The sequence below is a fragment of the Pagrus pagrus genome, assembly GCF_965226575.1.
Source record: "Pagrus pagrus genome assembly, chromosome: 17".
Lineage (NCBI taxonomy): Eukaryota > Metazoa > Chordata > Actinopteri > Spariformes > Sparidae > Pagrus > Pagrus pagrus.
In genome coordinates, this window is record NC_140201.1 from 25,657,116 (window position 1) to 25,673,765 (window position 16,650).

At 43.3% G+C, this 16,650-nt stretch overlaps 1 protein-coding gene across 1 annotated transcript in view; it reads left to right on the forward strand.

The window, feature by feature from the left end:
- Positions 1 to 693: 693 nt before the first annotated feature.
- The window catches only part of LOC311272388 (immunoglobulin superfamily DCC subclass member 3), a 30,393-nt gene continuing 14,436 nt past the window's right edge, over positions 694 to 16,650 (forward strand). The window contains exons 1-6 of the mRNA XM_084378768.1: positions 694 to 950; positions 9,125 to 9,430; positions 11,799 to 11,943; positions 12,122 to 12,252; positions 12,486 to 12,623; positions 12,789 to 12,947. Of these exons, the coding sequence (XP_084234894.1) occupies positions 899 to 950; positions 9,125 to 9,430; positions 11,799 to 11,943; positions 12,122 to 12,252; positions 12,486 to 12,623; positions 12,789 to 12,947 (931 nt within the window). The 5' untranslated portion in view covers positions 694 to 898. The remainder of the gene's footprint in view (positions 951 to 9,124; positions 9,431 to 11,798; positions 11,944 to 12,121; positions 12,253 to 12,485; positions 12,624 to 12,788; positions 12,948 to 16,650) is intronic.

Genomic DNA, 16,650 nt, shown 5'->3' on the forward strand with positions numbered 1-16,650 from the left:
TGTCCTCGAGACACATGTTTATGCCAGGTATGAACCTATTACACACCCATCCACTGCGCCCTAACCTGTGCACCCAAAGTGTTCACCTTGCTACTTGATTGCTATGATACTGCGCTGGTATAAAAAGTTAATAGATCACCTGGAAGTGGCCTCATTCGAAGACCCATGAGGCTGAAATGCTGAACCTTAAGCAGATAGTGGTTGGTTTATTTTTGGATTAGAGCCAAAGCAACAGAAAACTTCCAGTCTGCACTGTACCCCCAAACTGATGGAGAGTTCCTTTAACAAATCCTGGATGTTTTCCTGTCTGATAATGCTTATCTGAAAACGTCATTTATTTATTATAATAAAATCTGCTTGGAGTCAGAGTCGGCCTGGCTCGGAGCTGTGTGTCCAGCTCAGACCACAGCTGGTCCATCATGCAGGGGGTGGGGTAGGGTGAGCGGCTGGCCAGCAGCCCTCTGTTTAAATGAATATCAATCGTGCTCAGAGTCCGAGCCACCGCCCCTCCATCACCCCGGGGCTGTGATTGGTTCAGAAAGAGATGGACCTGGAATGGCCGGCGAAAGCTGCTTTATCAGTGTCCATTCACTGACAACAATGAGGCTGAATAGCTAATGAGCTCTGTCCAGGCTGAGGTGTCATCCTTGCACTGTTCTCAGAGTAGCTTTGGACATGACCAGCAGCTTTCCTTGTGCCCAACGCTGGACCAGGGAATCTAAAGAATAGCAATGGTTTGATATGAAAACAATACAAATTTTAGCTTTATCACCAAAGAAGATACAAGGAGGATACAGAAAACACACCTCTCCACTTGGATTACTTTTTTCTACCTGATTTTTGAGTCTTCAAAGGGTCAAAGCTTTGACATCAAGGAGGTTGGAGCAAAGAAACCAAAATGAAACCAAGAATCGTCCTCACCTGCCTGGCTGCCTTCTACTTGAGTTTGAGTAAGTATAGTTCAGCTTCTTTAGGCGGTGCGGTAGCTCGGTTGAGCTGTTAGTGAGTGCAGGGTGAGAACTGGGGAGCTTCACCAAGTCCAGAGAGCAGAGGATGCTGCTTCAGCCCACACTCTTCTGTTACTGCTTTGACTTTGACTCTCAGGAAACTGGAAGTTCAATGTTTTGGTATCTGAGATATCAGTCCATTTATACAGTTATACAGCCTCTGTACTAAAATCCAAAATCATCATTATTACAAGTTGCTTGTTGAACCTGGTAGTAAGCTGTTAAGTTGAACGAGACCTGTGTTCTGACAGAATTGGTATATCATCACTGCTTGTCTCTGAAATTGTTGTGAATGTGGAGACGCTGGCTTCTGCTCTGTCCTCGCTTACTAATCCAGATGTTTCCAAAGATTGATCAGTTCCATTCGGTCCAGATGACTGGAAGCTCTTGTCAATATCTGCATGGGTGTGAATTGGTTGTCACTGATCCTCTGCTCAATTATGCACAATCTGGAAACTCAAAGTGAATATCTGTAAATAATTCAAGTCAAAATGCTATTTCCAAGTTCAGGAATGATCCTTCTACACATAATGTTCAGAGTCATGGTGTATAGGTGCAATAAAGCTGTTCGATTGGAAATGTTGAACTCCATTTAGAACATTGTGCAGCTACACCGGCCATTGTGTCACTTTCTTCATCCCAAAACAGTGAAAGCAGAAAGACATTGAATGGACATTAATTTAACTTATTTAATCTAACTGTTTAAAAAAGTGATATACATGGATGATAATATTTAATTATTTGTCTTGAAAAAAACTTAATTAAAGGCCATTAAACACTGTGACTTAGTAAAAAGTTCATTCTTGAACCTCGAAACAAATGAAATAATGAATAGCCCCAGATCCACAGAGGAAGACTGTGAGTCATCAGTAAGTCCACCTTTAGTTAGGATTCCATTTTTACCTATTTAACATGATCTAGCAGTTACAATCAGGATATGTTTGATGTATATTTGCTGGGACCCAAAAAAGAATGAATCTTTCCCCAAAATTCATTTCTGTGCTAATTTATTCATTTATTCATGTTTCCAAACATTCAAATAGAAGCATCTCTAAGAAATGAAAAACCTGGAAGTCAGTGTTTTCTTGATTTTCTACTTGTGTTTATAGGTATGATCATCTTAATATAATAATATAATACATCTTGAAAATAACCCACAAAGTCACAGAACAAACAAAATTGTATCCAAGAAGAAACAGCAGATCTGCATGAGGGGGAGCGGGGCAGACGGTGGAGGAGGGTCTGTCTTTAGCTCACACCATAGAGTGAGGGGTTAGAGTCAGTCACCTCTGACCTTTAGGAGGGGGTAGGGTTCTGGGTCGTCCTGGTCAGCCGAGCAGTCTTTTGCGGGGGGGCAGAGACACAATAGCTCCCCCAAGTCCTCAGCCTTCAGTGACCTGACCCTCACACCCTCATCTCCATAACAGTGCCCCCAGTCTGCGCTCAGATTGAGACCTTATTAAAGATATGTGTGTAGGAGGTAATCCCCCTACAGCTGCCCATGACCGTGTCCTCGACAACCCTCCTCGCTCCGCACTCCACACAGTGTCCACAACGGCCTGTGCCAACAGAAACACCCCCTGGTTTAATCCACAGCAGGGACACAAAGGGCCTGTGGTGGCCTGGGTGTCCTGCGGTGTGACAGAAAAGAGGCTAACATCTCAATCTGTGGAGGGTTTAGCCTAATGCTAGCATGAAACATATAAAGGTTCAATTATGAGGCTGATGCGACTTTCTGTAGAGGGCCCTCATCCAACACTGACCTGACTGCATCAAACACACACTGTAAACCAAAACATAACTTTAATGAGAGCATTTAGCTTCTTTCATTATTAGTTTATCATGAAATCCTTGCTTTATATTCCCACAGAGGTAGAATTTAGCTGATCAGTAGAAACATGTATGAGCAGCTTGACCAGACAGAAGGAATGATAAATATAAATACAAAGCTCGTCATCAGATTCACCAGCAGTTATATGACCAGTAAATGTCCGGCTGGTTAACGTGCTGGAGCTTCCAGAAGGGAACACTGTGGTTGTACCAGCTGGAGTGATGGTGTGAAACTGTGTGATCAGCTGGTGCTGCTGGTGAAGAGTTTGGATATCAGAGGGCTTATCTTGAATATTATGCTTGGAAAAGTTTTATAGCTGTCAGAAGAGCAGGCCTGTTTTCAGCCCCGTCCCCAGAATGAAATGTTAGCAGTTAAGATTATAGTCTCATCTGTCCAGCAGTGTTTCAGTAGCAGCTCACCTGTCAGTGTTAAAGCATCACCTGACTGCTCACTTCGCCACACTGAGGCGCTTGTTATGTTGTGTTTTGTGAGGTCCTGTCTGTCCTTTTTGTTTTTGATTGGATTTCCCTAATAAGAGTTGCTGCACCCATCCAGCGAGCTGACACCTCACTGATTAAAAGTGCAGCACTGACAAAGAGGCCTCCTCTCCATCACATTAGAGATTATTGCTTATTGATCCACCTGGCTGGTGGGGACACTGTTTTTGGTCAGGCTTTTTAAATCTGCACTGACCATTAGAAACCAAGCTCCAAATGCAGATGGGACGTCCTGGGCCCCCGGGCCCTTGGGGCCAACATGGGTTTATGCATGGGTAAAGATGTTATCAATAGGTCAGGAGACTGAGATATGTTGCTGTGAGGAGACCAAGCCTGATCAAACACTGAATTTGAACTTAATGTCATTGGACTGGTTTAAAGAATTCTCACTCATTATATTGTGTGATTTTATAGGTTTAGGATATTTACAAAATGAAGTGAAGTTCAGTGAGAACATGTTGAAAAGGACCGGGTACCTGGTACACAGTGTTTCAACAACACACTGGCAGATTCATAATCTTGATTATTGTTGATCAGATTGATTTCAATCAAAAAGTTGCCAGTTTTATCTCATGTTGCCTTCATTTGTTGAAAGAAAAAAAGGATTTTGTGGAAACAGCATTCTCAAAGTAAAGCTTTTAAAATAGGGTTTTTTCGGTATAAGTACGAAACTCACATTTGGTATCACCACCAAACTTAAACCCCCAATGTTGGAAGACTAAGTGTCACAACACTGAGCTTGCTGAAGAAGAAATACCTTTCTCTCAGACACACTGTGTTCAGACATTGAACTTGGCATATGACACCCAGCAAAAGACCATCAGTTTAAACACAAGACATGCAGACTTCCTACATACGATACAATAACATGTTTGTGTAACACTGCTGAGATAACTCAGTCTCTGAGCGAGGGGAGTTATACTCCCATTAGGAGGACAAAAGAGGAAGCCCGGGGCAATAGCTTTAATGCCTGTCCAGTCATTCCCAGCTTCCAGCCGACCTCCAGTTGTTTAAACTACTGCCTTCTCTGAAATAGATGGAACAGAGGTCGAAATATAAAACCGCAAATTTAGAACATATAACATCGCACATGTCATTTGAAAGTGCTCTGATTTGGTAATATTTAAATCAATGATTAAACATTTTCTATAATGGTCCGCAGATATGTGCAGTGAGTCCAGAAATATGAAGCTCTAACCCAAAACCCTACCCTTAAAGCTTCAACCCTATTCTCAACTCCAACCTTCCCCCATACAAAGGATTCATTATAAATATTTCTCAGTTTCATTCTTCTGGTCAATCCAAGCTCCACACAGCCGGCCAAGGTTGCCTTTAAATGTGATGTCTTAAGGGGGAGAGAGGAGAAAAGAAAAGAAAATTGATGAAGGGATTTGTATATTGTGTTCAAGAGCCCCTTCTCCATCCTTTTTTTATGGGGGGTGGACAGATATCTGTGAAGTTCAGGGGCAGCGGTCCTGCTGAACAATGGCAGCGGAGGGCTGGGAGAGCTACGGCTGGACACTAGCTCCCCCCTCATCTACAAATCCATCCTGCTTACCTCTGAGTCTCTCATGACCCCTGAGGGGCTCGGGGTTACAAGCGCAGGGTGTCAGTGTGGGGGTTGCAGGACAACCCCCTCCCTTCAAAAATCTCATTATGGTCCTATCCTTATATTGAAAACGGTCCAATCTCTATTGCTATGCACTTAATCATGCCTCCTGCAGGTTCAGCTTGCTGGAACTTGCTCAGAGAGCATTTATCTCCTCCAGTGTGGAGCAGCTTTAAAGCTTGTTGTCTAACATCCTTATGATCCTTCATCCATCCTGATGCACAGAGTCTCCCTGGATTTGAGGGTTCGATCTTGAAACAAGACATGGGATTGATGCAATGTCTCATGCCATTTAATGTGTTAGAGGTTGGCTCAAAACTGCTATTGAGTTACAGCTTGTTTGGTACAATCCAATACAACAAACCCTGCCTTTATGAAGGGCTGCATGAGGTTGTTGGTGTGGTAACAAGTAACTCAAGAACAAACTACAACTAACATGGTTTTGCTCCTCCTCTGGCTGAGGAAGAGATGAAGAAACGTTGGCTTATGTTGACCCTGTCATTCGGTCAGAATAAATGTTGGCAATGTACGTTTCTGCAAACCGAAGATATATTCAAACTTTACATTTCTTTATCTTCAGTGCTATGTTTTTATGGTCCGGTTAGGTTTAGATACAAAGACCACTCGGTTAGGAAAAAATCTGCTTTAGACACAATAAACACGGCTGGAGATGTCCCGACTTCCTGTCAAAAATACTGTATCTGGTTTTGGTCACCACAAACTCTCCTGTATATTGCCTGGAGGCCTCCTTCAAAATATCCACTGATTTCACACTTAGAAATGTTGGAACACAGTCTGGATCTGTGGTCACTGGCTTTGCCTTTTTGCCTGTACCATCCCCTCCACCCGCCAATATGACAGTCAAGTCATAAACATGTAATGTGAAGGTGAAATATAACACATATTGAAGAAATGTTGATATGATAAAAGGTACAGTTGTGAACGTATCAGTGGTTTAAAGAAACGTTAACTGCCAACATTTTATTCTGGTGACTGGGTTGCTGCTGTTAGCTTACATAAGAGCTGTGTTTTACCCTGGTGTTTGGTCATAGTTTAGACTTAGCATTTCAATTTCTGAGATATATTAAAACACAAGAACACTATATGGTGTGTGAGCAACCAGCACACTCAGAAGTCATCTGAAGGCTGACTCTTGTGCCTGCTCTGTAGAGATTGTTGTGTGATTATCAAGTAGAAAGCTTGCAGGAAGTTCAGCGTTAACCTACAGAGGTGTTTCAGAAGCAAAGAGTCCTGCTGTGACATAACCTTGTACACCTGACTTACTACACTGCTGCTCTGCCCCTCCTCCATCATATTCACATACTCTCCTGCATCAGAGATCAACACTGACCTTTCAGGCCTCACAGGTTGCCACACCATGTGTTCGATAGCCGCGGCCACAGAACGCAATGCAAGTCCCCCTTGGGAGCCCTGAATTTCATTACCAGGCCTGAGGGATGGGAGGCTCAGGGGGGTTGCAGGCCTCTATCAGCCTGTCCAGATGCAGCTGACCAGTACACCCACAATCCTCTCTGCTGGGTGGGACATCTCTCATTAGAAAGAGAGCAGATGCTCATTTCTTGATGTGACACATCAGTGAAGCCAGTGACAGAGATATTGTGGTGGAGGAACAGCTCTGCTGTACTGTATGTTCAGGCTGTGGCTGAGATCCTTGAATCTTTAAGCCTCGACGCCATTCCACCAACTGTCTTGTCGACGAGGAGTCATCAGCCTGCTCATTTCGACACAAATTACTGCTAGAGTGTAATGTCAAAATGGCTGCCTTTGTGGTATTTGTATATGAAATGTCATGATAGATCAGTCCATACCAGAAAGCAGATATGCTGAATGAAACTGCTGAGAGGAATGTCTTATTCATGTTTACACTGATGTATTTAATTTGCAGGTGTGGTCATAAAACAAGGTGGGCAGTAGTGAAATTGTACAAAGTTTGGTTGAACCAGATTTCAACTAGAATGGCACTCAGCCCAGCCCTGTACTCACTCATAGATAATAGCCACATAATACGCCTGAAGTTCCATACATTGTTCCCTGAGAAATTAACAATGTAAACATGTTGAAAAACACCCAATCTCACAATGTTAATGAAAGTGAGAGAACATTTCCTGGATTCGTCCCTTTATCAGGATCCACACCAAAAGTTACTGGGGTCTGTTCTGGGCCGAGGCCCATCCTCCATCCAGGTTTAGTGAAAATCTGTTCAGTAGTCTTTGTGTAATAAAAAGCAATATACAAGGGAGAAGACATAACCTCCTCGGTGGAAGGAGAATTGATATTAACTGACTCTCGAGACATTTAGGAGATTCCCATTTATGCAGAAAGTTTTGGTTTTACTTGTCCAGGCTTTGAGATATCTGACTGTGAGCAAATACAATGGAAGTGATTCAGTTTTTATCGGTAGTGCTCACAGCACTGAAAAATGATATGATGAACATGTTTTCCAGAATCAGTGTCCCTGTTACTGTGGATTTTGTGTATGAGTGTCCAGGACTCTAGAAAGACACGTTACTGTTGAAATGTTTTATCTAATTTTTCAAGGCTGTGAGCACCAAAACAGAGGTCTCAGAGGTATATTATTATACCATTATACCACTATTATACTATTTCAAAGCCCGGACCTTACCACTACTGGTATCTGCATTGCTAGTTACCACCAAAGATAATGCAGAAATAAAGTGTGTGTTTCATTTTAAATGAAAAACAAAAATCAAGGATATAAATGTGTACTGACAATTATGTTCAGCATATTAGCAAACAACAACAGCTGGCCTTGACAGTGTAAATGAACTTCACTGAGAGCAGAAATACACTTAAGCCAGTCCAAAGTCAAGTTCAGCTGCAGGCTGCTGTGTGTGGGATGTGATGCTTGATGGCGGCTGGACGACAATAAACGTTGTTCTATAGCTGTCGGCTGAGTTGAAGGAAAGGATATACTGGCTGAACAGATGCAAGACCCCATAGTGTCACTGATAAGGCATTGTGCAGGTTCAAGTGCAACTCCAATTGTTCTTGCTTCACAGCTGGGATGGAAAGCGGCCAATACAAGGGTTCAAGGCTGTTTGCATATGAGAACATTAACACCAAAAAAGATGGGGGAGACTGGGAATGTCACCAAGGTCATGGAGAAGAGGGGACCGGGGTGACGAGGAGAGCTCTGGTGGCATGGGAAAGTCACCTCGGAGATGGAACTGAAAAAACGGGAAGAGTCGGGAGGGGTGGAGGGGATGCATAAGAAGGGGCAGATGGTGCCCTTGGGTGTAGGGTGGCTGACGGGAGTTTTTACAGAGGTTACTGTGGGCTGGGTGCAAATAAGCATAGTCACAACACTATTGTCACAATTGGCTCCTGCTTCAATGGAGGCGCTCCTAACTTGACCCCTGCAACCCTTGCCAGTGTTCTCCTCCCCGGCTCGGGTATTGTTGTTGCCCTCTCTGGCTGGATGGCTCGCTGGCATTCAGCCTCCATTGTGGCTTGTCTTCAGTAAAAGCGTTACAGGCAGCAAAACTAAATGCACCATCAATCAAATGAAATGGTTTTTGGTGTTGAGTGAGCTTTTTTGGCCAATTCGGGAAAGGTTCCCCGAGGCGAGGTGTCCGACAGAGAAGCCTCCCCCTGTGCTGTTGTCTCTGGAACCATGGGATGTTTGTGTGTTTGAGATGAAACCTAGGTGGAATTTTCTACCATCAACCATAATTTTCCTATGACCTTAAAAGAAACACTGCAGTTCAAGGTTGCTTTACCATACGCACCCTGTGGTAGCACAAGAACTAGTTGTGAACTAAATGTTCTAAATGACCTGAGATTTGCTGAAATTGAAGGAGCGTTGGAGTGAATGAGAAGCAGAATATCACCTTGGTTTATTCACATGATTTTGATTGCTGACTGTTGTGTAGTTTATGTGGTATTGCCAAAGGTCTCATGTCAGCATATCATCATATCCAGTGCCTCATTTCTTCAGGTCCCTTTCAAATCAGATCTCAGGGTTCTTGACCTTTATAGCGTCTCCCATAACTTCCCCAATGCTGCCTACATTTAATGGGGTTACATAAACCTGATTACATTTCCAGTTTGAATATTCCTGCTACAACAAATGATCATTTCAATGAGTGTCCATACAGCCTTTCTCTCTTCTAACCTGTGTGTCTTCCTCTGCCTGCAGGTTGCTGTGTGGCCTCAGAGCTTTCTTTCCTGCTGGAGCCCAGTGATGTGATCGCAGTGAGGGAGCGGCCGCTCATGCTGGACTGTCGGGTGCAGGGCGATGAACCGATCATGGTTACGTGGCGTAAAAATGGGGTGCCTTTACCCACCAGTCCGCGGGTTCGGGTGCTGGCAAATGGCACGTTGTTCATCCAGAGCTTCCAGAAACGCAGAGAGGGCAGTGACAGCGATATTGGCGAGTACGACTGTGCCGCCCAGAATCGCTATGGCATGCTGGTCAGCCGCAAGGCCAAAGTCCTGTTGGCATGTAAGTGTTTGACATTGCAACACAGCACACAACTGTCACAGTCTATACTTTTTGTGAACTGACGTGTGCTGTTGAACAGTGATATTACTGTGACACAAGAAGAAATAATGTAACTGACTGTCTTATTCCCTGTAGAGAAGAGCAACTTTCTTAGAGTCCAAATGAGTTCAGAAGGAAACTGGTGACACAAAGAAGAATGGCACTGTATTCTCCATACTGAATTATTTAGTTAGCTATTAAATTATATTTTTTGTAAATCTCAGCCTTCATAGGGCCAGATGAATTCTGGTGTAGAAATCATGAATGTATTACTTGAATAAGTATTGGCCTAAAAGTAGTAGGCTAAAAGGCTAAAAGTAGCCTAAAAATACAACCAACATAATGTCCAGCATGTGTTCTAGTTCTGATTGAATCTAAGATATTCCCTCCTCAAACACAGGTATGGCCCTGACTGTAATGATCCCTGACACTAACTAGCTAACATAATTATATAGCCCGTAATGAAATGTGACATGTACTTTATACTGATTATTTCTGTTTCCTGCTACTTTATGTTTTCACTCCTCCAAGACATTTTGGAGGCAGATTTACTCCACTACGTTTATTTGATAACTTTAGTTACTAGTTACTTTGCAGATTACATGCTGCATCAGAGCCAGAGTGGTTCATTTTTAAATTCATTACTTTTATCAGCAGTTAGATTAAAAAGTGCTGATTCTGACAATCAAAAACATGCTGAATATTGGATCTGATAATCGTTTGACCCATAGTAAACACTATTTACATATTACTGTTCATGTACATTTACGTATGATTTACTTTTACTTGGACTTTTGATACTTAATTGCCAGAAAATTGCTTTTGATGAGTACATTTAAAATCAGATACTTTAAGACTTCTCTATTTATACTATTATGGTGGTCTATAATCTCTTTAAGACTATACTGAGCTTGATACTACTCTCGAGTTCTATTTGTATGGGTGATTTTTACTTTTACCAAAGTAATATTTTAACACGATATGTTTGCTTTTGAAAACATTGTATGTTGCACCAGCTGTTGTGTCTGGCGGACCAGTGAGCTAGCTGCTTGTTTTGGTTAAATTCACAATTTTACACAGCCTGTTTTTCGCCCTACCCACTGAGATATAGATTAGTTTTCCATACAGCCATGGTGGATATTCACACTGGAGGCCCAGCCAGCTATTTGAGAAGAGAGCTAAGCTAAAGGGAGCTAACATTAGCCTGTTTGCACATCCTTCACTAGTAAATTTTGAGCATTTTATCAAGCCATGTCATTTTATTTATATAGCTCCACATGACAACAACAGTTCTCTAAGACACTTTTCATGCAGAGCAGGTATAGGCCACACTCTTATAGGGGGGGTACTCAATATCTGACACTGCTGTGAATGTTCAGTGTCTTGCTCAGTTGGCATAGATAACAGACCAGCCACTCTCCAGGTGATTACAGCAGTGAAACTAGTGAATAAGATGTTATCATATCCAGTAGGAGTCATGGTCAAGTTTCAATAAAACGGTGTGTACATGATTTACATTATAACTTGGTGTGTGTGTGATGGGCATGTGATAAATGCTCTCCTGTCCATCCAAACACAGATATTCACATGATCATGACCTTCAGTAAAGTGTTTTCGATGTGAAGGCTACACCGTCTCCAGTCCTGCTCTCTTTCTCTGGCATGTTAATATCCTTATCCCTGCATCACCCTGGGCCATAAACCTGCACAGGGAGCACAGGATGTCCGACAGATAGTCACCACATGTTGCCTTTTCTCTGTCAAAACATCCCATAGTCTTTGTTATAAATGATGCTTCACATGGTGAACACTTCGGCATCATACTTGGCAACCCAAAGCCCCCTCGGACTCTTCAATCCTTTGTGCTCAGAGGCGACACAGAAACACTCCAGCTTCTCATTATGGAAAACCTATAAATTACATGTTACTGTACATGGATACATGGCTGAACACACACACACACACACACACACACACACACACACACACACACACACACACCATTAAAAGGGTTTAAGGGTAATCTTGGAGAATTATGGCTATCTCGAGTTGCCATGTGTTGCCAAGAGAGCATCAGCTCTCTCATTTGCAGTCCCTCATCTATGGTATACACCCTTATTGATTATGGCCACCAGGTTGTTAGGAATCCTGCGTGCGTGCGTGTGTGTGTGTGTGTGTGTGTGTGTGTGTGTGTGTGTGTGTGTACATGAATGTGTGAATCTATTATACGACATCATTTTGACATCATCTGGGTTATATGATTTTACAAAACTCCGTGTCCAGTATTTTCCACATGACGTCTGATCTTCACATGTGGTTTTTCTCTTCAGCTCTTCCTAAGTTCCACACACACCCAGCTTCCATGTCTGTGGACGAGGGAGGTGTTGCTCGCTTCCAGTGTGAGATCAACGGAGTACCTGAGGCCAACATCACCTGGGAGAAAAACAGAGTACCTCTCAGCGGCAGCGACAGCAGGTAACGCACACACACACACATGCACTGCTGGACAAACGCAACATATATCTCTGATGTGTGACAGCTGATATTGGTATTGTCGCCCAATTGGTATAAGACCACCTTGTTGTTTTTTTATCATATTTGTATTAGTCTCAGTGTCTCACCTGCAGCCTGATCTCTCCTCTCTCCTGTCCAGATACACTCTCCTGCCAAGGGGGATTCTCCAGGTGACTGGTGTGAGGCAGATAGATGCTGGCATTTTCCGCTGTGTTGCCTCCAACACAGCCAACACTCGCTTCAGCCACGAGGCCATGCTCAACATCACCGGTAGGTTCAGACATGTAGCAGTTAGAGAAAGTACCTCTGTGGAGTAAACAGCAGTGAAGATGTTACTGTCTTCATCACTGCAGCATCTCTCAGAATTTCTTTGCCTTTACAACTCGAGTTGTTCCCTCATAGTCCCAACAACAATCCTTAACTAGAAGAAAGATTGGTTATCATACTCAAATGAAGACTAAGTCTCTTTCCATATTCACTTTTATCTTACTTCATCCCTCCAGGTGGAGCTCCCAGAATCTACAAGGAGCCGGTCATCCTGTCAGGACCCCAGAACCTGACCATCACTGTCCATCAGACGGCCATCTTGGAGTGCATTGCCACAGGAAACCCGAGGCCGATTGTTTCCTGGAGCAGGCTAGGTACTGACGTGTGCTGTTGAACACATCCATATCTAGTCTTAATGCTAAAAGACTGGATATGATAGGATGAGGATGATTTAGTAACTTGTGGCATGTTTTCAAACGTTCAAAAGTTGGTTTCACAAACCATCTCTACGTGTCTCTTTGTGTGTGTGTGTCCATCAGACGGACGCTCCATTGGAGTGGAGGGTATCCAGGTTCTGGGGACAGGGAACCTGATGATCTCAGATGTTTCGCTGCAGCACTCTGGTGTGTATGTGTGTGCTGCCAATCGACCCGGCACCAGAATGAGACGTACTGCACTCGGACGACTCGTAGTACAAGGTGAGAATGAGACTGTTTGGTGGAAATGAAAATCGTGTTGACATCAAAATCCAACATCAACCTCTGAGGCTGGAAAGACGTTGAAATCTGGTGACTCACACCACGAGTTAAACCAACAAAATACTGTGTCAATGTCAGATGTTGTCAGCATTCTATGTCAACATGGCATTGTCACTAGAGGTGCTGATATTAAACTTTGGTCACCTGTCACAACCTACATTCAACCAAATATCAACGGCTAACTGGTTGGTGTCCAGCTGGAAATCACAGTCTCTCTGTGTCCAGTACACACAGGGCCATAAGTAAGTAGCGACTTAAACAAATTGAGATTATGAGTCCAAATTTCTCCACGGCAAAACAGCCTTCAGACAGGTTTTATTAGCTGCCCAAAGATCAAAGTTTCCTCCTATGATTTATATCTCAAATCATTGTTTAGCTGTATTTTCTGTATCTACCTTAAGTATGATCCATATGATTCCACTGATCCCAACCTGGGGAAGACAAACAAACATACTGCCCAGATGTTGAACTGTCCCTTTAATATGAAACACATGTATGCAGGGTATGGTGCAGCCAGGGATGAAGATGCTAAAGATAGAAACTGAGATCATTAGTTTGAGCTGTTTAGAAACAGATACAGTCAAAGGTCATGTAATCACACTGTACACACATCTGATACAGAGATGTTCTCTAGCCGACATCGCTGCAGCCTTTGTTTAGTCACTGGCTCTTAGTAGACCTCCATGATAGCTCCTGTGTGTGTGTCCATATTAACTGGTGGTGGGGGTGAGGGGAGGGGAAGGAGAGGGTCAATAGCAAAGCTCCACCCTTTATTCTCACCTTTGCCCTTGGCTGTTTAGTTGGGGTGGAGGCTGGGAGCATGGGCCTGCTGTGTGGTGCACGGTGACACCACTGGTGTGACCCCTCCCCACCTCCACCACACATGCACACCTCTTCAGTTTCCTTACTATCAATTAAGCACTGACACCAGTGTGTGTGTGTGTGTGTGTGTGTTGGGGCGAGGGACTCATCCATCACCCTGCAGATGTCCATACACAGATATCATTAGCTGCGTTTTAATTGGCTGTCTAGAGGCCGGCTCAATTATCAGCTCAGCTCTCAGAGTGTTAACGGGTACGAGGCAGAAACAGTGAGAGTGTAACATTTTTAATTATGTCTGCTTCCTCTGTAGGTGATGTGTGTTCATGTGAGTTATGGGAGTGGAACTGGATGTGCAGAAAGCATTGAACACTAAACAGATACTCAGATATACACTCAGAGCAGTGCTCACAGACAGAGCAGTGTGAGGGACGGACTGGCTTCATTCACATCTCAGAGGGAAATCTTGCAGTTTTGACAACATTTATGCAACAGATATGGTTATGAGTTACTTTAAAGTCACATTTTCTGGTGACCTCATCGCTAGCAGAGTTACAGCACTGCTTCTGGTGTCCCCTGGCTGTGTGGTTGTCCCCTCCAAAGTTTATATTAGATTTTATATCTATAATGCAAAAACAGGCAACCCCCAGTTTGCTCAGCTACTAGCTGAACTTCAGAGCGCTGACAGTAGGCTGAGAACAAATGTTGCTGCTATAATAGAATTTCATTTTGTCATCATCAGCACACTTCATTAGGTTTCTTATAATCTCAGTGACATGAATCTATATTCATATCATTCAGCTTTTCCTTCATCCATCCCTCTGCTCCTGTTGGGCCTGACTCTTTGACCGGATCAATCAATACTCTCCCTTGTCACTCTCTCCCAGTGATTGGCAGTGCCTCTGGTGTAGAGGAGGGGAGAAGGGTTGATCTCTAATATATTCATTAATTTATTGATTAGTTTGCTGTGTTTGGGGGGGTTAGAAAGAACAAAGGGCTCCAGTCTTTGACTACCTGAATTGTGTAGTTGGATTGTCTCATTATTCTGCTGTAGTGCATTCAAGCTGCAGCAGGAGAGAGCTCAGATTAGTGCAGTTATAATAAAGTGAGATCATTTTTGCTGATTCCTTCAGTGACGTTGGGTCATTTTGGGTAGTACTCATTCAATTCGACCAAATAAGTGTGGAAATGATACATCATATCTCAGATGATGTAATATTGTGCCTTGTATGATAGGATATATGCAAAAACAGTGTGTTGCAAAATGATGGTAGTGTTGTCAGTGGGATATATTTTGTATATGTCAGGACCTGTGTGAAACATTTATGGGCTCATATATGTGTCAGTTAGAGTGTGATCTCGACTGCTTCTGCAGTCTCAAATTGTAGTTCTGGAAAACAAACTGAGGATGTCACAATAAAATGTGTGCACACAAAGACATTCATAGCAGAAAGATGTGCAGAATAAAGCATTCAAAGTTCCCACACTGTGACATGGATCCTACAGCAGCCAGCAGGAACCTTTGCATTCATATCATTATGGTATTTTACAAATCTGACACATTTCTTCTACAGATTCACAAACATATATATTTCTAAGAGGGATGTACAACCACAGACACTGACCCTTATTTCAGCCAATAGTTGTTGAGACAGAACGGAGATATTTGATATATATTTATATGTTGACGTGGCGATGACTGGCTGCTCTGTGTAATACCGTGTAGATAAGAGTAGTGTCTGAAGAGTACTTCAAAAACGAAGGACAATCCACATTATTCATATAAGGTAAAAGTATTAAAATGAGGAGGTCAGTATTAAAAACCCTTTATTATTGTGGATGAATCATTTAAAGCAGAACATGTTTTGACCACTCTGTCTTCATCACGGCTCCAAACAACAAAAAACATGTTAGTCTGGAGCCCTGATGAAGCCTTTGAATGATTCATCCACTATAATAACGGCTTTGTAATATTTTGTTCCTAGTTTTGAGACTTTATTCCTGTTTGGAGTGCTTGTATTGCCCCTTCTGATGTCTCTATTTAGATAAGTCTTTATATTGTTTATATTGCCCTGGAACATGTTTGCTGTGTCTCCAGTCGTCCTCATTTCCAGCTGTAAAGGTTCAGATGTGCAGAGACGCCGTCATTGTTCAGCTGATGTCAAGTTCAGTGTGAATCAGTGAGGCCGGCTGCTGTTTGTGTTTGGAGTGTGAAGGTTAACAGAGGTCTGAACTTTCACACAGTCTGTCTATGTGTGTGTGTGTGTGTGTGTGTGTGTGTGTGTGTGTGTGTGTGTGTGTGTGTGTGTGTGTGTGTCTGCGGTCATGGTCAGGATGAAGGGACAAAGAGGACAACATATAGACAAAAAGTGGAGCCCAAGTAGACGGTCAATGCAGGGTGCAAGGTGCAGGAGGGGGGTGCAAGGGGAGGGGAAGTGGGTGAGGAATGACCTGCACCCTCAGAGCTCTGACCCCTGACCTCGACAGAAGGGTTCAGGGCCTATGTCTGTGAAAACGGTTGGATCGAGGGAGGAGGCAGTGCAGTCAGGACGGCCAGATAGGGAGGAGGAAGGAGAAGGGAGGTGTGGTCTCAGGGTTAATTAGGGAAGGCTGGAAGATGGATAGCATCCCAACGGAGGGGTTAGGGCAACCAGGGTGTCACCATGTGAAGAGACACAAAGGATGGCCAGCCATTTTGGAGAATCGGTGTTATATATTCCCTCCCTCCCTCCCTTCATTCCTCCTCCTCATTTTTTGTCCACGTTTTCCAGACGGGATTAGCTGCAGATCTTTTATCATGCAGATCCCTCCGCAGTGAAGGGCT